The sequence below is a fragment of the Grammomys surdaster genome, unplaced genomic scaffold, assembly GCF_004785775.1.
Source record: "Grammomys surdaster isolate TR1022 unplaced genomic scaffold, NIH_TR_1.0 126531, whole genome shotgun sequence".
Lineage (NCBI taxonomy): Eukaryota > Metazoa > Chordata > Mammalia > Rodentia > Muridae > Grammomys > Grammomys surdaster.
In genome coordinates, this window is record NW_021621323.1 from 3,964,469 (window position 1) to 3,985,707 (window position 21,239).

The 21,239-nt window shown below is 40.3% G+C and overlaps 1 protein-coding gene across 1 annotated transcript; it reads right to left on the reverse strand.

The window, feature by feature from the left end:
* Positions 1-267: 267 nt before the first annotated feature.
* On the reverse strand, positions 268-11,830 carry LOC114614764 (alcohol dehydrogenase 1). The gene is made up of 9 exons (XM_028760367.1): positions 11,691-11,830; positions 9,919-10,020; positions 9,222-9,360; positions 7,221-7,308; positions 6,919-7,138; positions 4,036-4,296; positions 2,097-2,232; positions 1,034-1,172; positions 268-430 (listed from the first exon to the last, which is right to left on the reverse strand). The coding sequence occupies exons 1-9, from the start codon at positions 11,706-11,708 to the stop codon at positions 406-408; spliced, it is 1,128 nt and encodes a 375-aa protein (XP_028616200.1). The 5' UTR covers positions 11,709-11,830; the 3' UTR covers positions 268-405.
* Positions 11,831-21,239: the final 9,409 nt, after the last annotated feature.

Here is a 21,239-nt window from a genome sequence, read left to right on the forward strand (position 1 = left end):
TGCATTGGGGAGGACTGAGCACATAGGGCATTCTGTGTGCATTGGGGTAGAAAGGTTGGTCTGCTCCATTGAGTGTCAGTGACTAGGATTCCAAAGAGAAAAGAATGCAAGATGTCAACAAGATACACTGTCCCCAGTAGGAGAAATTATCTAAGTCCAATCAAATAAGAAGGATGGTTTGGTACTCTACAGTTCTCCAGCTGAGGTGTGATAACTCTTGATAGGATTTTAAACATGTGGATGAAACAGGTTTCATAGAAAATTCAGTTTCTTGTGGAAAGCTTACACACATACTTTATTGGCTGTGTCTCTAAAGAACAAGATCAAGGCTGTGATGTGGTTGGTGCTTGATTTGGTCAGGTGGAGGGGTAAGAAACTGGTGCACAGGAAGGCATCCATATGATCTCAGAACGTCAGGACGGTACGGATACTGAAAGACAAAGTAGAGGACACTGTTTTCACATTCCACAACTACACTCCCTATACGACTGAGTAGAGCATGCGTTAGGAGTCTCTGAGAAAATCTGTGTTCCCAACCATTCCACGTCCAAGGTCAAGTCAGTAAATGAGCAATCCACCTTTCTGATCTCTCTTGCATTCTCTCTAGCTCTAAACTCACAGGTAACATCCTAATGTGACTGCCAGTTAGATGTGGTTCTAGTTTAGCATTCTTAAATAACATTGAAAGCCTGGGTCCCTTGTGTAAGAAGTGTTAACAATGGGCAACAACAGGCATTTCCTTCTTGCTACTTGGCATGTGCTTTATAGAAGCTTTTCAGGCATTACTGTCTCATTTAAACTTCATCCTAAACAGCAATGCTACAAGGCGGATGGATTATCACACTAAACAGCAATGCTACAAGGCGGATTATCACATTTTGTCAGGTTTAGGAACCTGTGAAAACTAAGGCTTCGATTTGTAAATGGCCTTAGGTCATCTACTTGTGTGCAAAGTCACACTGGTGACAGAAACCAGGCACCAAAATTTTCTGTCAGCCAACCCCTCTGCCATAAAAATAATCTCAAAGCTTACCTCTTTCCAGTACGAAGCAGGTCAAATGCTTCATTTATTTTTTCGAAAGGTAAAACATGGGTAATCAATGGGTCCAATGGAAACTTCTTAGCCATGAAATCGGCCACAAGCTTAGGGACAGAATCTTTACTCTTAAACCCTGAAAGGAAAGCAGCATCTCCATGAGACCCAGCCTGGGGGTCGGGAGTTTGGGGCAAGCAAGATAGTCAGACAAGGGACTTTCCAAGGAAACTAAAGTTCACAAAAGTAGAGAGGTCTACAGGCTGCCATCTCACCCACAGACACAGAGGCTCAAAAACCATTCTGCATTTCATTAACATTTTTATAGTATGCCACCCTGATAAACCATGATCTCTGACTAATGAAGATGGCTTATTAGTTCTTTCCTAGAAAAATTATATTGTAGATGTTTATATTCCAAGTAAGGGAGCCATTCAAACTTAAGTAATGAGTGTAGGTATAAACTACTACCGCCTTGGATTTCCTGTGTCTTATAAGGCATTTTGGAGGTCTCACAATGACACAAGTAGAGGCAGGCATAAAAAGTCCTGGCTAGTTTATGGGGACACAGAGAAGCTTGTCTTGGGATTTCCTGCATTAGTTCTCGCTTAGAGAGAACAATAATTTTCATGGTTTTAAATTGTTTTGCCTTCTAAGATCTGATCTTTTCTGTTACAAAAGGAAAGAAATTCTGAAATAAGTTAAGAACTTGACCCTCAAAGCTGAGGAGATGGCTCAGTCAATAAAGTTCTTCCACCTGAGCTTGATCTTCAGGATAACAAAACAAAACAAAACAACAACAAACAACCAATCAAACAGCTAATTTGGTTGAGGGAGTGCTGGTAATTCCAGCTCTGGAGAAAGGAAACCAGTGGATTGCAACCAGCAAGGCTAGCCTGAGGCGTGAGCTGCAGGCCACTGTGAGACCCTGTCTCAAAGAACATAGCAGATGGCTCCCATGTAATGACATGGAATGCTCTCTGGCCTCCTCACACATGTACACATGTCCACCTTGACGTATGTGAACAGATGCAGGATTTGATCTTTAGCTATAAATACATACCTCCAAATATTGCTCCTTTCCAAGTTCGTCCCATCAACAGCAACATGGGGTTTATCGAGAGGCTTTGGGAATTAGGAGGCACCCCTACAATGACACTTACACCGCATGCTGGATGAGAGCTTAACAGGGCAGAAGTCTGGAATGGAAATTAATAGTTAAAATAGATTCTTTTGTGGTCTCTCCTTACTATGCAGTTTCAGGCAATACAAGAAAATATACTGAAGATTTTTTTTTAAATGAAAGAGTGAATGAATTAGTTCATCTATGTTTAATTCTTCCTTAAAGGAGCAAGTCTCATCATGAACACGTAAAGTCTGCTTCTCAAAGGAGAATATTGTTTCCCTATCGAATAACTTTCTATGACTGGTTAATTCACGTTTCATTTGTCCAGTAAGGGCAGTTTTTAAACTAGTACTCTGAGCCAGAAATTTAAACGATGAAAAAGATATAATGATGACATCATCAAAAGTTGTCTCTCTCGACCATTTGTCAAATTCTCTTTTAATGAGACCCTCCTCTGGTGCTTACATCAAGAATGGGTGTGTTTTAAGTGGTAATGCAATAGTTTTACATTATTCTATAGATGTAGACATCCAGGAAGTTTTTGCCTTCCAATAGGTGGTTTTCTTTACTTTGTTTGTTTTTTTGTTTGTTTGTTTGTTTAAAACACATTCTATAGTAAAAATCATTTGGAATCCCTGAAGATCCATGACTGGCCTTTTGATTTTGCAATATGATGTTTAGAAACTAGATGTCCTCAGAACAGGTGGTTATCAGACTTTCAGATCTTCAAGTCAACTGACAACTCAGTTTAAGAGAAACAAATCAAGAAAACTGCCAGTGAGCTATAGAAGAGCCGTGGCCCTGAGAAAAGCTGGAAGCCTGAGTTTGGGAGGACTCTCCACGCAGAGAGGAGGGCTGTGCTCTTGGATCTTCTACCGTCTATGGTGTCTCGTCACAGTTCAAGGATGAAAAAAAAAAAACCCATTACTGTCAGGGTACCACACCCATTCTCTGTCACCAACTCTGCCAAGACTTTGTGGAGAACCTTGATAATGGTGACATCTTAGGTCCCTGGGGACATTTCTCAATAGAGTTCTAGAGGTCTTTGGTTAAGTGACATGTAACTGGAGAACTTTTCTTTAGCCAAGAATGACATTTGCAACTACTTGAATGTAATGTCATTTGTATTCCAAAAACATAAGCACTCTAAGCTTGACCATAATATTTTTTATCATTATCCTCAGCTGACCTTCATTGAGCGCTTTCCCACATAGCGGGTGAGTATTTTATATGCACTGTCTTATGTAGGTCATAAGCAATCCTATAAAATGTGCCTCTTAAATTTAGTGGGTGTGTCAGAATCTGTTAATTCATTTTTAAAAGGTATTTCCTACAACACATAAATCTGGGGGCTTGCAAGGTCCAGCACTGTGCTCTTTCTGTGACGAGAACAAAATGGTGATGTCTAAATCAGCCCCTTCCCTCTATGTGCTGTATGTTAATAAAATAATCCTTGGCCCCAAATTGTTCATTACTCCTTTTGGCCATATGTTGATACTTAAAAAATGCTTTTCAGAATATTTAATTCTAAATATTAAATAATATTAAGAATGGGGAAGAAAATCATATTTGTCCGCTTAAGAACAGAATTTGTGTTTAAACCTGCTTGATGAACTGATTTTTACAGAAAATCAGTTAACTTACAGTGTTGCAATTAAAAGCTTCCCTGCATTAAAGGAGGATTATTATTTGTGACAAGTTTGTAGAACTGACAAAAATGAAAGGTTTATCATAACAGTGAATCAAGCAATCTGAGCAGGAAACAAAAGATGGAAAATTACCACTCTAAAAATAGCTTTCTGCATGAACTTTCTATTTGGCTCCCTAGAGTAGTCTAGATGGCAGGACAAATCTCAAGGCATGCCAAAATACATACAATGGTGTCAAGACGGCCAATGACTTCAAACGAAAAGTCGACTCCTCCATCAGTCATCTCCTGGAGAACTTCCTGGATGGGTTTGCTGTAGTCTTGAGGGTTTATGCACTCAGTTGCACCCAACTCTTTGGCCTTGGCAAACTTGTCTTTGTTGATGTCCACGGCAATGATCCTGGCTGCTCCTGCTGCTTTACAGCCAATGATGACAGACAGACCAACACCTCCAAGGCCAAACACGGCACAAGTGGAGCCTGGAGTCACCTGTATGTTCAGAAAATGCGAAAGTGGATTGAATGGCGACTGTTAGGAAGTGTTGCACACTGCACATATTGCCTTGCTTTGTGCTTTATCGTGGTTACCTCAGTCCATCTGTTGCCAAACCCACTTCTGGTTATGGTTGCCCAAAGCATACATCATCAGTTCTCAAAATCTGCCATACAGTAGACATATCTGAAGATTTCTTTCTTTAATCTAAAGGTCTGGTAGTAGCTTCTACCAATTCAATTGGAATCACTGCAAATGGAACCTGATTTCTATTTCAATGGGGGAAAACCCAAGTTGAGACCAGCTGTACCAGATGATCTTTGCGTTCTAAATAGAAATGACTCTCGTCTCTGAGAGCTGTACAGTAATATCTTACACATGTGCATAAGCAATTTGAATACATGAGTCAAGTGGTCAAGATTACTCCAGGAGACTAAATAGTAACCCATGCCCTTCGATCATGAACTCCTTTCTTGGTTCACTAACTTTCTGTAGTCACGACTAGGGTACTGGAGCAGAAGTCAGTTGACAAGCATCCAGAAGTCATGCCTGGCTTAAAAGCAACAGGAAAATGGACACAAAACTTTAAGATAATATAACATGAGACCAGTGTAATCTCTGTGGGACTTTATGCCTGAATTTTTAAAGAAACAAATGAAAAATACTTCACCAAAAGCTGCTATGTATTTTAATAATGATTCATTAAAATCTGTGATTACCAATGCCCTTGGCTTGCAAATAGACACACTCAGTCCTCCAGCTGAGACAGTTAGACAATGGCACAAGCACTAACTGCATTTAGGTCTAAAGCCACAAGAATTGGAAAAGGCAGGTTCCTGATTCCTGTGATTGGCTTAGGTCTATTTAATAAACGCAACCATCTGTACTCCACACCCCGACTGTCACTTCCCCCTGGTGGTGCTCTGGGACAGGTCGCCACTCCCCACCCAGCCCAGAAAAATGCAAGGCCTGTTATTGTGATTGAAGTGATAGCCAGTATGTATTCTAGTTTCAGAAACAGCAGATAATTTGAGAGAAGTTCTAGTCTTTCTTTCTCTAGTAGCTAGCAGTAAAAATTTAGATGAATAGTTTTATCTTTCTGGATCTTAGTTTTCATAAAATGAAAGGTAACTACTGGATTTGTTTCAACCATTTGGGAAGGAAATTATTTTTTAAATTACTGCCTGAAATGTATCACTTCTAGTGTGTGTGTGTGTGTGTGTGTGTGCGTGTGTGCATGTGTTTTGGTTGCAAGGGGAAAATGTAGTTAAAAGGTCTCAAATGTGATCAATGCTTTACATAAATTGTCTTCTTCTGGGATCCACTCAGTGGGCACCCATACTGCAGATGAGTAAAGTGAGGCTGGGAGGAGACAAACCATTTATTTGCTTTGGCTACTTCAGAACCTAACAGGACCCATCATGACTGATGAGTGAAGTTTCTTTTCAACTGTAGAATAAGTGACTTCATGAGTTCTCACCTTTAAAATTTGGCAGTCATATAGGATATACAGAATATAATTTTTCTATATGTATATATAATATATAAAGTATTACACTTTCTTAATTAAGAATCAGCATCATTTTCTTTTTTTAAAAAACAAACAGGTGAATTTTCTTTATTTCCAATTCCTTCTGGGGTTATTTTTCTATTAATAATTTAACACCATAAATCTATGAAATGACATAGGAGAAACCTAGAATAATAAATTGATGTTTTAAAGGCTCTACTAACAAACTTGCTTAGGAAATATGACATTACACAAAGTAGAGTTTGGCTAACCTGGTGCTGTCTCTAGCATGAGTTAAGGAAGAGAAGCACACTAGGCAGACTTGTCAGAAACTATAGGAAAAGGCATGCCTCTGACATCATGAATGTTAGGTTTGCAGCAAAAGTGTTTCTGTTAAGGTTTGTTCACAATCCCCATAACAAAAAGAGACAACCAACCATGGCCCACGGCTGGCCACAGGCTCTTCCCATTATCAAAGAATGAGCCTCCGTCAGGCAGTTCACAATGCTGCACTGGGCCATGGTGCCATTAAATCCTGGTCCATCATTAAACCTTGATTTTCTTATCTAGAAAATTCCGCCAGGCAGGCAGGACAGCTCTAGGTAACAATGCTGGTCTACTTAAAAACAAATTAACTAACAAACACTTGTGAAACTATCTCTGCAGTGCAAATATCTCCACTGTGGCTTGCTTTAGAAATAACAGTGATGGCATCTCCATTTCATAAATCTCCCATCTGTCCAAAATAGTCAAGCTTGCCAGTTTCTGTCTCCTTAAAAACATATTTCATTGCTCAGTGAGTCTTGGGGCTAGGACATACAGAGATTTGCAGACAACGGCATATGTAGAATGTTACAGCTCAAGATCTATACAAACTTCAAATAATTTCTGTTAGAGGCTGGTTTCTCTTTGGACAAGAGCTAGAACTAGACGCACACTATTATAGAACTTTTCCTTGCTTCTCTCAAGTGTGTGGTATGAATTCTCACTGGGGCTAGAGAGGCTCATTTCTCTTCTACAAAAATACTCTGATACCCAGGAGCAATGTCTTCCCTTTAAGTACCAATAATATGTACTTAGCTTGTTCCATGGGTCACTGTCCATCCTACCTTGGCGACTTTGACGGCGGAGCCATAACCAGTGGAGAACCCGCAGCCGATGAGGCAGACTTTGTCCAGGGGTGAAGCCCCATCAATCTTGACCACCGCCATATCATCTACCACAGTGTACTGGGAGAAGGTGCTGGTACTGATGAAATTGTGGATGGGCTTTCCCTTGCAGGAGAATCTGGTTGTGCCATCCAGCAAAGTCCCCTGAGACTGTGTCAGTCTGGTTGGTAAAACAAAGGACATGAGATAGAATGAAACCAGTGCACCCACCCAATTGCACAAGAAGACAATAAGAAACGTACGTGCTCTGGCAACAAAAGTTGCTTTCTGGGTGCTTGCAAATCCTGCATTTTCCACACTGAGGAGAAAAGAGTGGAATGACTTTATCACCTGGATAAAGAAAAACAAAACGACTTAAATGTCTGTCCAGAAATCAGTAAAGCAACAACTTGAAGCTTACACTAGAGAGACATGTGTCTTTGAAAAGTCTCCTGGAGATAGGGCCTATCCAACCTGTGTCAGTGGTCATTGCCTTCCAGCCCAGTTAGTCATTCACATTTTAAGTGCCTGAAGATTCCCAAAGAGAAAAGAGAATGTGAAACCAGCCATTTCCACCCATCAGAAGTCAACTTTTTTGTGTTCCTCAGTTTCTCTTGGGAGTTTTGCACATATCCTAACCAAACCTTGGATATCTTCGCTGCTAATACTTTCATTGCAAATGAGTTGCTAGCTTCTTGTTAGATTTTGGAGAGAACTGATATAATAGTTACAATATAGCTAAGATTAAAGAAAACACTACATGGGCAATATTTTATAATAATAAAACAAATTAAACTTGATCATAGGGTCAAATTAAAGTGAGAATTTTGATAATTAACTTTTGCCCTTTTTTGTTTAAGTTTTTTTTTTATGTGCTTGTGAGAGTATTATGTGTATGCCATTTGTATGTGTGCCGTTGGAAGTCAGCAGAGGACATTGGGTCCCCTGGAGCTGGAGTTACAAGTGGTTGTGGATGACCCAGTTGTGTGTTTTAAAAGAGCATGACATTCCCTGGAGCCAATGAGTCATTTCTCCATGGTCCAGTTTTGACTTTTCAAAGTGATTGTGTTTCCCCTATTATGAAATAAATGCTTAAAAATAATCTTAGTTATTTTTTAAGGAAGCATAGTAAAAATGTGACAAGTTGCAAATTGCTTTGGAAATCTCAGTTCTTAACAATGAGTTAGATACTTTCTCTAGGAAATAAAAAGAGACTTTGGTTTTTTATGATAACTATTTATGAATTATCAATTTTTCTGCTATAGAAAAAGCAACCTGAAGTGTAAAGATGTCATTTTACTGCTCATTTTTTCCAACTAAAAGAAATAATAGAAGCTTAACTCAAACCAGATTAGATTTTTTCCTATTTTTTGCTTACAGTTTAGTCATTTAGAAGTCTGACTCTACTGGCTAAAGCCATCTTTTTGAAGATGAACATAATTTTTGTTTTTAAATCATCTATGCTACTTACGTTATTGGACCAAAAAAAAGTTTGGTTATTATATTTCATAGATAAAATTAATGTGGGATGACCTCACAGAAATTTTAGTTTTTGTTCACCCTTTACCTCTGAAAACATACATGCAAAGTAAAAACATGCATGAAGCAATAAGCACTGTGCAACCTACCACCTACGGCCAAAATTAACGATAAGAAGGTCTTTGGGGTTTGAAGGCCTTTTCCCTCTGAAGTTTTCTCTTATATTTTATTTTCTCTATATGCATAAAGAAGGAGCGTATAGGAGAAGGGGAAGCCATCATGTTGTCCCAGTGTGTGGTTAAACCTATGGCGGGCGTCCTGCAAGTAGGACAAGCCGTCACTTCTCTAAATCCAGCATAAAACATCTTCCGTGCATCTAGACACTCAGAACCTGGGCCTGCTTTTTTTTTTTTTTTTTGCCCCGGGTACTTTTGTAGGTCTGTCTGGGTCTTAAAAGTCCACAGTGCTCAGGGACACTAAAGTAGAAGGTAGCAGATTATAAACTCCACACCCTTAAGGGCACCATGCTTCCTGATCTTCTTATAGGAGACTCTGAGTTGACGCCTGACATCTAGGAGATAAACAGATGTTGAAGGGGAAAAGACATGCTTGGACGCAACACGACTGAGGCATGCGCGGAGGAAGGGGCGGTGGAAGCCTTCTATTGCCTGGCCAATTGGAACCTTAGATGAGCCTCTGGTTTCCCACTTCCTGGGCTTCCTCTCTTGGGAGGGTTGCTCTTGAGATCCGAACCGAAACAAAAGCCCTGAGGATGAATTATGTACCTGGTTTCACACAAGTCACCCCTTCTCCAACGCTCTCAACAATGCCAGCTCCCTCGTGGCCTAGAACTGCAGGAAGAGCTGTGACCAAGGATCCGCTAATCACATGATCATCTGAGCGGCAGACTCCGGTGGCCACCATCTGTGTATTAAAGATAAAGTTCAGTCAACCAAGTTTGTGACTGGAGGTTTCACACCCCTAATTTGCCTGAAATTGTGCTTCTGAGAAGCTTGTTAACAATCCCTATTGCTTCCAAATTCCAAAGATTTCATTTATGTCTCAAGATTCAACAGTGTTTTCGTCTACGTTTTCCCAATTAAACGGCTTAAGAGTCAATTATCAATCCTGTGAAGTAGGTGGCCCTGAAAATGTATTTTATGCAATATATAAAAATCCATGTTGCTTTATGCAAACAGAAAGAGGGCATTAATACCAAGATATTACCTAATATGAATTGGCTTTGGACTCAAGATTTTTAGCACTTCATAAGCACATAAACATCTGAAAAGAATTCTAGGATTATGTTAAACATACTTTTTTTGTCACTTCAAACTTTGGGCATTTGATATTGATAGCTTGCCTTAGCAGCAAATTATTTAAGCACATGAAAAGGGCTATTAACGGATTTCTGAATGCGGCTATGGAGTATTTTCCGGGTTTTTCCAATCTAATTTCATAGAAGTTGAAATGGGGTGTCACCTTAATGCGAACTTCGTGGGCCTTAGGGGGTGCAACTTCAATGTCCTCGATGGTGAAGGGCTTGTGAGCCTCCCATAGCACGGCAGCTTTGCATTTGATTACCTGGAAGGCAAAGGGTTACTTCAGCTCCACCCAGATCAATTGTGTCCTTTCTACTTTATATATATGGCATCTGTCCATGGCTCTGTCACCCAGTAAATGTTACATAGAAACAGACATTTCTGATTTACAAAGAAGTTAAAATACCTTTAAAAATAGGTGACACCTTAGCCCAAGGTCAGGAAAAACCAAGTAACCGTAACCCACCGAGTTGAAGTGGCCCGGGTGCTGTCAAACTACGATGCACTGTTTTTGACTGCTTGCTTGTTTGTTTGTTTCCTTGATGCCACTGGTACTGATCCCAAAAAGGTTGTTTATGTGCAATTGTAGGGCATATATTTAATTCTAAATTATAATTATTTATTTTTCAAGCAATGAGGACAGAACTCAGAACTTTGTGTATTCTAGGCAAGTACTCTAAAGTACTCCATCAAAGTTAACCACCCACCCCACCCCGGGCTTTGGTTCTCTGAGGCAAATATTCTAATAAGCAGCCCAGGCTGGCCTTAAGCTAGAGACCTTTCTGTCTTGGCCTTCTTAGGCTCAAGATTTCAGGGATATTCTACTGTACCTGGCTATATTATTATTTTGCTGTTCTAGGCGGTATAAACATAGGCTAAATATCATAGTGCTGTTACTGACCCCTGTACCTAAGACTCTGGTTTCTCCATTCCCTCAATTCTTGTTCGATTGATATGGTTGGTTTACACTTTTGCTGTATAAATTCACTATTTTTTTTTCACTTTTTCAGCTAGAAATTTCGGTTTAACTTTTTTCCTAACTACTTTTCTTTGAAATGTAATACGTCATACTAAACATAACCAGTGTAAAGTAAATTGGAATAAAAATAAGGAATCTTGTCACACAGTGCATGCAGAAACCTCTGTGATTTCGGACACCCAGTTCTCACTGTGAGCTGTTGGATTTTTGACCCACTCCTAAAATAGCCAACAGAAACATAGGCTTATTTAATTAAGCAATTAGATAGCATGAACCAATTAATTACACTGAATGACTGCTTGCCGTCACTGCAGTACCATAAACAGGTTAAACAAGTAAGTGTGATTTTGTAGAAAACTCAGTACCATATGTGTGTATTCTTAGTATTAACAACCAATTCAGTTTTTATTAGAATTAATTTTCCATAAAAATCTGGATTTTTTTTTAAACAGGAAAGAGACTGTTTATAGAATTTCTGTAGAAATCTGTGAGTTGTGCAGTAATGGACCCCTTCAAATTACAATTTGTACGGTAACGTAATCTTACAGTGAATGACTAATGCTTTCAAATCAATCCATCTGTTGTCGGAAATTTTATCTAAAGGCTATGGGGACAGTACTAAGTTCCCAGAATCAAATTCCTTGTATGGACGTCTCATCAAATTTAACTTTTCTGTGTTCATAATAAAATATGATTACAAAGAATAGCACATCCTTGATATCTTAAGATCAATACAGACTTTCGATAAAAGACCTTTTAAAAACTTTCTGTTTGCAAAGCAGTCACCATTGACTTGGAATAAGTTCACAAACCTAGATTCTATACCCTCCTGTTAAAGACACAATGTACCATCTGCACTACAGATTATCAGGGCCTGCTATTTCTAAATCAGGATTCTGCATCTCTTCATAATCAGTGAGAATATATTTCCAATAGTGAGATCTTTTCCTTACTTTTCCGACGGTGCTCATGCTGTCTGTCCTCTCTGCAGGCAGGAAATTGATGAGTCCTTGTAGACTTCTTCCCTCCTCCAGTGAACTGGGCCAAAGTTGCACAGATATTTTGTTTGCTGGGGTGTCAGCTGATCCCACACGTGATATGGCCCTTTACAACACACCCTTCAGTTTATTCTCTCTAGAAGTTAAATTAAAACAAAGGGCGCTGGCCTATTAAGGAAATCTTGCTCTGGGGATATGTTGCTGGGCACAATTTGTTTTTTTAATTCTTAATGCTTCCTTTCTCATTTATCTCCCTGTCTCTCAGTCCACTCCTCCCCTTTCTCAGCTGCACTCAGTCAGGTTAGAGCACTGTTTCTCTTAGCTATAGAACAAACCTACAACTTATAGTCCACAGGGTGCACAGTAAAGAGGAGAGAGACAAGGAGGCAGGACTGATGGAGTGGACAGACGGAGCTTCAGGGAAAGAAGGTTGGCCTCCATTCTTCAAAGCAGAAATGCACCTTCAGTCACAGCAAGGTGCCAAGGTCCCCTGTGTTTCTGCAGCACACAGCACTGGACTGACATTATTACTGATTGGAAGCCTGTGGGAAGCATGGAGCTGGCCCGGGGGTGGCAGTCATGAGTAAGAGAAGGACTCCACTCCTGCCAAGAGATATTGGCTATAACATGCCCTATTCCTTCGTGCTGAGAGAACTTGGAAATATCTAACTGCTCTTTGCCATAGTTTCCTTCTCTTTAAGACAGAGATGAGTAAGAGTGTCATTTCAAAGACCGTGGTGAATAAATAAAGCAATAAGCATGCCTGCTTATTATGGGGCCATATGGGTGGGAGACAGCTCAATGAATTGTAGCTACAACTACCATCTGTGAAAATAAGTCCACAACACACGGGGAGGTGAAAGGCTCACAGGTATACGTGTTGGCTATATAGTAAGTGCTAGGAGAAAAAGGATAACTGAAGACCCAGAGGAGGCATGGGGAGAGCATACACTTGAAGTAGTCTAATGAATGACTGTTTGGGCAAATGGGACAAAAAGTCACATAAGTCATCTCCATTGTCCTTTGTTTACTCTCATGAACTTGAGAACAAGAACTTGAATTTGACTTTTATTGAGTATCAAGTCTTCTACCAGTGCTAGTGAGCTGTAGTACGTACCGCTCCTTATTAAACATAGGCGGTCAACGCATATACATAGCATGCAATGTACACTTCTCAAGGGCTGTCAGAGAATATTGTTGTCAATGTTTTCAGCACTTTGCTTAAAATTCAGTTCACTGTAACTGAGTCAGTGTAAAAAAAAAATACACATCTCACCTCAAGGGAAAAAAGTTTATTCTGGAGCCAAGTATTAGTATTAGCATAGCCTGGGAATATAGAGATAGCTTACCCAGAATTCTTTGTTCCAGCATAGTAGCAGCTTTGTGAAGTTGTTATGGAAACAGAACAAAGACAGTGCAAACCAAAACACTTTTGAAATACATCAATGTATGTAGGTCCATCAGATGGGCTAAAGTGGGGGTGGGGGTAGGGGCGGGGGTCTCTAGGCTTCAGATGTGATCTGCTGGTGGAGGGTAGGTCTGTTTGTACATTCCAAAAGTATTTACTGCTAGTCACAAGGATGTCACAGACATAGGTGGGCAATAACGGCCACTTAAGGGACTAAGATAGCACTGGATAAACTGGCTCTGGACCTGTAGAATTCCACCTTCTCCCTCTCCATAATCATTCAAATCCTAACCACAGAACCAGCTTCTGTAGACTGTGCAATGTAGGCATGGCTTTGGGGGTGGCGTGTCTAGATTTATTTACAAGCTTTAGGTGTCTGTTTTGAGCTATCAAATTGTCTTGTGATTATGGCTGTACGGTATACCTTAAACCCAAGCTCAGTTGCACCTGGGGCACTGTTCTTTCCTTTAGTTCAAGGTCTTTGTGCTGGCGCATGACTTTTAGAGTTGATTTTCTAGTTATGTGAAGAATCTTGATGGGCTTGGCAGTGAATCTGTCGACCGCTCAAGGCTATTTTAACTTGTCCCTGAGTATGGAAAGTTCTGGTTATGATTTCTTATTTTTCCTCTTTATTGCCTGAACATGATGATTCTCAAAGTTGGTCTGCAAGCCCTGATACCTTCCCTTCTGCTTGCTCTGGGGAGCCTCTCAGCTGAGGTTTAAAATAAATAAAAAAGATTTATTATAGAGGTGGGGTGTAAGTGCTCCAGTGCACATGTGGAGGTCAGAGGACTGGTTCTTGCTTTCAGCTTTTCCGTGGGTTCTGGCTGTTGAGCACAGCTTCCTAGGCTTTGAAAACAAGTGTCTGCCTGCTGAGCCTTAACAAGTTGTTACAGTGGTTCTTCCTTTCAGAATCTCTCTCTCTCTTCACTGACTTCTTTCATGTCCTGAATTGCCTTCCTTCATCTATCCATCCGTTTATTTGAATTCTTGAAGTCATCGGTTACTTTTTAAATTATCCCTTCGTCTTAGTTAGAGTTTCTATCGCTGCTACAAAACACCAGGATCAAAAAGCAAATTGTAGAGGAAAAGGGTTATTCAGCTTATACTTCCACATTACTGTTCATCACCAAAGGAAGTCAGGAATTCAAAGACAGCAGGAACCTGGAGGCAGGAGTCGATGTGCAGGCCATGGAGGGGTGCTACTTAAGGGACTGGTTCCCCATGGCTTGCTCAGCCTGGCTCCTTATAAAACCCAGGACTACAAGCCCAGGGATGGCACCACCCACCATGGGCTGTGTTCCCCCCACCCCCACCCAATAATCACTAATTGAGAAAATAATACCTTACAGCTGGATATCATGGAGGCATTTTCTCAACTGAGGCTCCTTCCTCTCTGATGACTCTAACTTTTGTCAACTTGACACACAAAACCAGTCAGTACGCCCTTTGATTCTTTTGTTTGGCATTCTGGGGACCAGACAGGATGAGAAAGGGTGGAAGTGGGGGCATTCCACCTTGGGGAATGAGGAGCAGGAAGCAGAGAGCCAATGGGAGACAGGCTAGCCTAAGCTGAGTTTTTCATTTGCCTCCATGTAGAGATTCCTAGGGCAATTCCACGGTGTTCGATACTTAGTAGCTTCTTTTGAACACATGTTACTAAAGTGACACGGTCACTAAAAATGTTATCTATCACACACACACACACACACACACACTTATATAAAGCTATGAAACTTGTTTTTAAACTTTTATTACATTATTTGCAAATCTTCAAGTGTAACGACTTCGATTGTCTTTATCACTTTTTACTATTTTCAAGCCTTCCAGTTGATGGGCACTGTTCCCACGCATGCGCACGCACGCATGGAGTGGAAGCACATCTGTGTGCGTGATTTTCTTACGTAGCTTCTTACTGATGGACGGTAGCCTTCGCTTTCTCTTACGTCCCCGGCTTTCCTCAGAGCCAGTGCTGCCGACTTTGAACCTTACTTGATTATTATCTCTCATTACTAAGTTCAATGTGTCCTTCGCTTGTTCAGTTTCCCTTCGGCAGTTCTTTTTCTTTCTTTCTTTTTAAAATTTATTCTTCTCTTGTATATTACATCCCTGCCCTGTTTTCTTTCCCTCCTCTCTTCCCAGTCCCTCCTCGATCTCCCCTCTCCCGGAGATCTGCTCCTTCTCTGGGTGAGGTAGAAACCTACTGCAAAGGAAACTCCCAGGAATCTACAAGGAGACCCTTTGGCATTTCTAATGCCATCTTGGAGGAGGTAGATTTGTGACTTTAGGACCAGGCCTGATGGTCTTCCGATTCCCAACAGAACAATAGGGTGCTGGGTTACAACTCTGAAACCACTGTTGTAAATCAGCCTTGCCCTTTACGATACTTTCTCATATGATCAAGACCTTCCTTAAATCTTTAGCTTCGGCTTTCTTAATTCCCAAAGCAGCACCAGTGTCTGAGTTTCCTTTTAGGATAGACAGATGTGTCAAGTAGCCTGCCAACTTGTCTCTAGAGAAGTTTTTTCTGGCATCTTGTCACTCAATAAGGCCTGGGTGGACTCTGGATCTGGGGCACACCTGCCGTTCTGCTGCCTTATGAGTGTGCTAACAAATTTAAAAGTTACAGACATTTGTTTTCTTGTGGCAAGTGGGCCTCTCTCCAGAGCCTTGAGCAAGGACATTTTTTGAGACTGTTCCCAGTTCCGTGGCTGCTTGCATTGCTTAGGTTTGTGCCCTTCTTTCCCTTTTCTTCCCTCTCCTCCTCCCCTTCCTTCTCCTCCTCTCCTGTTCCTCCTCTTCCTTTTCTACCTGTAAACTTTTAGAGTGCTCTGTTGATATCTATTAGTTCGAAATTTTACAGTGCTTTAAGTGGATATATTTTGTAGCACGTTTACCCTGGTCAGATCCTAGAAACACAATGACATGAAACAGAAAACCTGGAAAAGGGGGTGATCATGTTTAACGTAAGTCTTCTGTGGCACAAGAACCTTAATAAAGGAAATGAAGGCCAAAGACAGTTAAACTCGTGCACTGAAATGAACCGAGTATACTTAGTGAATTATGAAATGTGGCAAAGCAAATGCACTTGAGCATGGGTAATAAACTTGGGTGGAATATCTGACTAGATCTGTCTATCAATTTACCAAAGCTAGCTAACCAGATCATATTTTTCTTTTTCCTCAGAGAATTCCAGCTGATACAGAGGTAAATAACAATAAAACTCAAATCCAAGTCTCGCTGAAACACTGACAAAATTTATGCAATTTCCAACAGTATGAGGTAAGAGACACCCATTTCCTGATGTAACTAATATATAATTCATTTTCTGGTATTCTAATCAGGATGCCTGGTATTTAATAAAAGTTAAGACAAAAATAAGAGAATATTATTGTTACAGCCTAGGTAAAATATTAAGGCCTAGATAGAATGTTAAGGCCTAGGTATAATGTTAAGGTCTAGGTAACAGTTACTTGGCTAGCCTGCCATTATAAGAAAGTTTTCATATGTTTATGCTGTTAATAGGAAACTAATGCCAATATTGATTACATATTCTGTTATATTCTGTGCCAATCATGAACGAAGGGAATAGAACTGTTTTGTATAGTTACCCACAATAAGCTTGGATCTGAACCAACCACCCAACAGCACTTCCTGCACCTGTGTATAAGCTTTTATGGTACAAGCTGTTCCTGAGATAGACCCCAAAATAAGAGAGACACCTGTGATGATAATATAAGAAACTATTTGGAATAAGACTTCCATTTTGAGTAATGGTTGAGTAAAGTTTAAGTTCCCAAGACCTCCCTGGGAAATGATTTCCTATTTGGCAAAAAGAGGCATGTACATAGGTAACTGACATCCTGGTTGGCAAGTTCTGATATGAATGTTAGACAAGTCCCATCCTGGTAGACAAGTTAGGACATGAATATTAGACAAGGCAGTCCCCTGCCACAGTTGAATACCCCAACCAATGGGAACAGGCTATAGAACAAAAACATGCTCCTAAGGAAATCCCCCTATCCCTCAGTCCTGACTGGTGAAATAACTTGGCACAGATGTTTATGGATTTTAGGTATAAAAACCCTGGTGGATCTTAACTCGGGGTCACAGTTCAATTCCTGAATCTGGACTATGGCCCTAGTGGACTAGTCCTGGGGTGTATGCTCAATAAACTATCCGTATCTGACTCCCTATCTGAGCGAGATTAGTGTTTGTGTGGTTTGTGAGATGATTCCTGGACCCCATCAATTATTTTATCAACAGGTAAAGCAATCAAAAGAGCTAAAGATGACTCAGATGTTACAAGGATCTGATGAAGACTTGAAAACGATCATCACTATTATGTTAAAATAATATGAAAACTCACTAGAACAGGTTGGGGAATCTCATTAGCATGATGGGAATATCTAAAACACCCAGACGGAAATGTAGTAAGGATTTTAATGCACTGAATTACAGATGATTTTTTTTCATGCCTCTGTGAGAACACTGAGCACAGCCAAAGAAAGCAAAAGAGAAGTTGAGCAATAGAAATTCTACCAAATGATTGGCAAAACCAAAGATAAATAGGAAAGTATCACAGCATCGTGACCTAAAGGAGGTTAAGTAGTCTGACAGCTAAGAAATAAGCATCTCAGGAAACCCAGAGCCAATCAAAATGCTAAGCTGTGGAGCCCAACCCCGGCAGATACATGTACAACACAACTCACAAGTCTAAGGCTCAGAGAACACTGTGGGAAAGGAGGCAGAAAGATTGTAAGAGCCAGAAGATCAGAGAGTTTGCTGTTAGATTGTGTCTCCTTCTAATGTCATCTGGCATCCTTGGGCTAAGAAAATGACATAGAGTCTGGTCGGAAAGAGGAAGGGCTTTTGGAGGAAGAGGTGTGTGTATATGTTTGTGTGTGTATGTGTGTGTGTGTGCATATATAACTAACTACATATATGTACACATATATACATAACTATACATACATACAGATACATACATAACTATGTAACTACAGATAACTGTAATTAATGGAAACAGTGGCCATAAATTGAAAGAGATCAAGGAGGGGCATGAGGGAGGGTTTTGAGGAGGAAAGGGGAGGGGGATGATGTAATTATTTTGTTATCTCAATAGAATAAATAAAAAATATTTAAAAGATAATAAATAGTTTCCAAAGCTAATGAAGGAAAATTGATTTAAGATTCAAGATATTGTTATCTCAGAAAACACACAAGTCACAGGAAAAAAAATGTACTAGAAAGAAAACCTGTCCATAATACCTCATTCATTGACAACCTTTAGAAGAAAATGAATGCAAAATAATTTTTAAAGAAAAAAATCTGAATTTATTCTAGGCATAGCTCTAAGACCAAAATGTCATATGGATTTCTTTCTTTGATATTTTTCATTAACGTATCCTAATTAGACTGTATAATAGGTTTCACTGTGCCTTTTCATATATGTACTTATGTATTTTGATCACACTTACCCACCTCCTCTTGTCTTCTCACTCCCTCTGAGCCCTTCTTCTTCCCAACCAGTCTCCAAGTCATTTCCTTGGCACAAGGATTGAGATGCCAGATAGAAATTTGAATACACATAAATGAAGAACATTGGAAGCCAAAATGAAGGCATATGTAGAAGACATTTCTTCTTATTTTTAAACACCAAACACTTGCTGTCTATGTCAAATATAATAGCAAAGACATTAGACGTTAACTGCGCGACACCAGCCACACTGAAAACGGCAGGAGAAAATGGAGATGCACAATCCTAATTGGTTTCTATAAAGAGCAACGGTCCTACGTGAAGGTAGGCGACTGTCACCTATTAGCAGTAAGGAAATGATGCTCTTTTAAGGAAGGCGAGGGTCAAGACATGATCTTCTTAAATGGGAAGTCTAGGCCCTGGGAGGAAGGCAAATATCACGTTTTGTCTTGTATTGAAAAAAGACATAAAGAAGAAGAGGTAGGAGCTGTCTGGGACAGGAAGGAGATGTGGGGGTGGGGAGAGAGACAGAGAGAGAGAGAGAGAGAGAGAGAGAGAGAGAGAGACAGAGAGACAGAGAGACAGAGAGAGAGAGAACCAGAGAGAACCAGAGAGAACCATTGTGGTAGTTTATTAGTTTGTTCTATAGTTCTCAGCAGGTGTGTGTGTGCTTCTTGATATCGCCTCAATCTTCTGGATTCCCGAAGAAAGACACACATAAAGGCTTACATTTTAAATATTTGAAACAGCTAAATGGTTGGGCCACTCTCTAACTCCACATGGCTAACACACACTCCCCTCTGACATTCCTGAGTTAATATTTACTAAATCTGTATTTTATCTTTGCTATCCTGGACCCTGTTGGGCAGCCCTCCTGGGGCTGCTTTCGCCCTCCAGCTACATGTCGTCTGGCTCTCCCTCCTGCACCTTTCTGGCATGGTCTGTCTCTTACACCTTAGTCCTGGCATCATGGCGGAATGCTGTCTTCACCCTTCCTCTGTCCCTTCTCGGGAATCCTAAAAGGCCTGCCTCTGACGCCCTGCCCAGCCATTGGCTGCCAAAAACTTTACTGACCAGTCAAAAACCAATTGGGGACAGGCTTCCTTTAGTTCTAGGTTCACCACAAACGGTTTTTTGGTAACATAATTAACATAAAAACATAAGCCGCTACAGAGGATGAGACCAAAAAGGGGCAACAGAGAGCGACTGTGATATTATGCATAAAATGCCATAACAAATCTCATTTCTTTATACAATGCAAAAGCCTAAAGCATTCCCTTGCATTTTGAGGGATTATGGTGTTTGATGAAGCCAAATTAAGGCTGAAGTGGAAACACTAGAGAAGAAATAAAAACTTAAATTCCCAATACAAGCATTTTGCCAGTTAAGCAAAAATAAGTAAATAAATAAAATAAAATCAAGCCCAGAATGTAATATAGATAAAAAATAGGTATCCATAATAACAAGCAGAGGAACTAGAGAAATCAATAAAGCCAAAGACAGTTCTTGGAGAACATCAGTCTACTGGATAAATGTCTCACCAGTCTGGTTTATTAAAATATAAAAATGCCGAATTCAGTCTTAAAATAGAATGCAGCTTTCGTTGACCAGAGACTGTAAAATACCAGGCGGCCTTTACAAGCAAGTTTATGCTGACGATGTTGACAATTTAAATAAAGTGAACAAATTCATCGGCAGCTGAAAGGAAAAAGCCATCTGATCAAAGGAGAGACAAAACAAAGGAGAAGCAAAAGAAAAAAACCTGATGAGCCAGGCGACTAAGTAAAACATCAGAAGTTTATCTTAAGCCTTCACACAAACTAATTGCCCCGGTAATATGGGTCATGCGTCCTAGAAATCTCTCAAAGAATAAGTTAACCAATTTTCTCCCTTTCAGAAAGCAGTGATTATTTATAGTTCCCACTTCATGTTATCAGATCAGTATTGATAACTAAACCTAACTGAGAGACTTCACAGGGAAACTTAAGATTTCCTGAACATAGAAACAAAAGCTTTAACAAAGTCCTAGCGACTCATACCCGACAATATATAAAAGTCATATACTCTATGGCTAAGTAGAATCTACATGGGGAATGCAAAAGTTACTTAGCGTTCACGTGTTAATGTAACTTGACACAGAATGCACATAACAGAACCGAGGCACGATGTATATTGTCATCCTCATAGATGCAAGTAGACTCTCAATTAAAATCCAATTTCATGTGTTGGGAGCCAAGTCCTAGCAGAAAGCGGCTGTCATCCTTTGCAGCCATCTCAGGCCATATACCCTGACAAGCAGAAAGCGGCTGTCATTCTTTGCAGCCATCTTGGACCATATACCCTGACAAGAGACTTGTTTTTCAACAGCCTACAACAGCTGAGCACACTCTGATAAACATCTTATTTTTCTCAGACATATCCTGGACTTGTTGTTTAGTGTCCCCAGCTGCAAGACACTCATGGTAAAGTGTCTCCAGCTGCACTCCCCTGCTTGTGCTTATAGACCCATGATTTCCTTTCAATAAACGGGACTTGCTCAGACACCCGTCTTGGCTCCATTCTTCACGTCTCTTGGCCCTCCATCCCCACTCTCTCGCTTATAGACCCCGTTGACTCA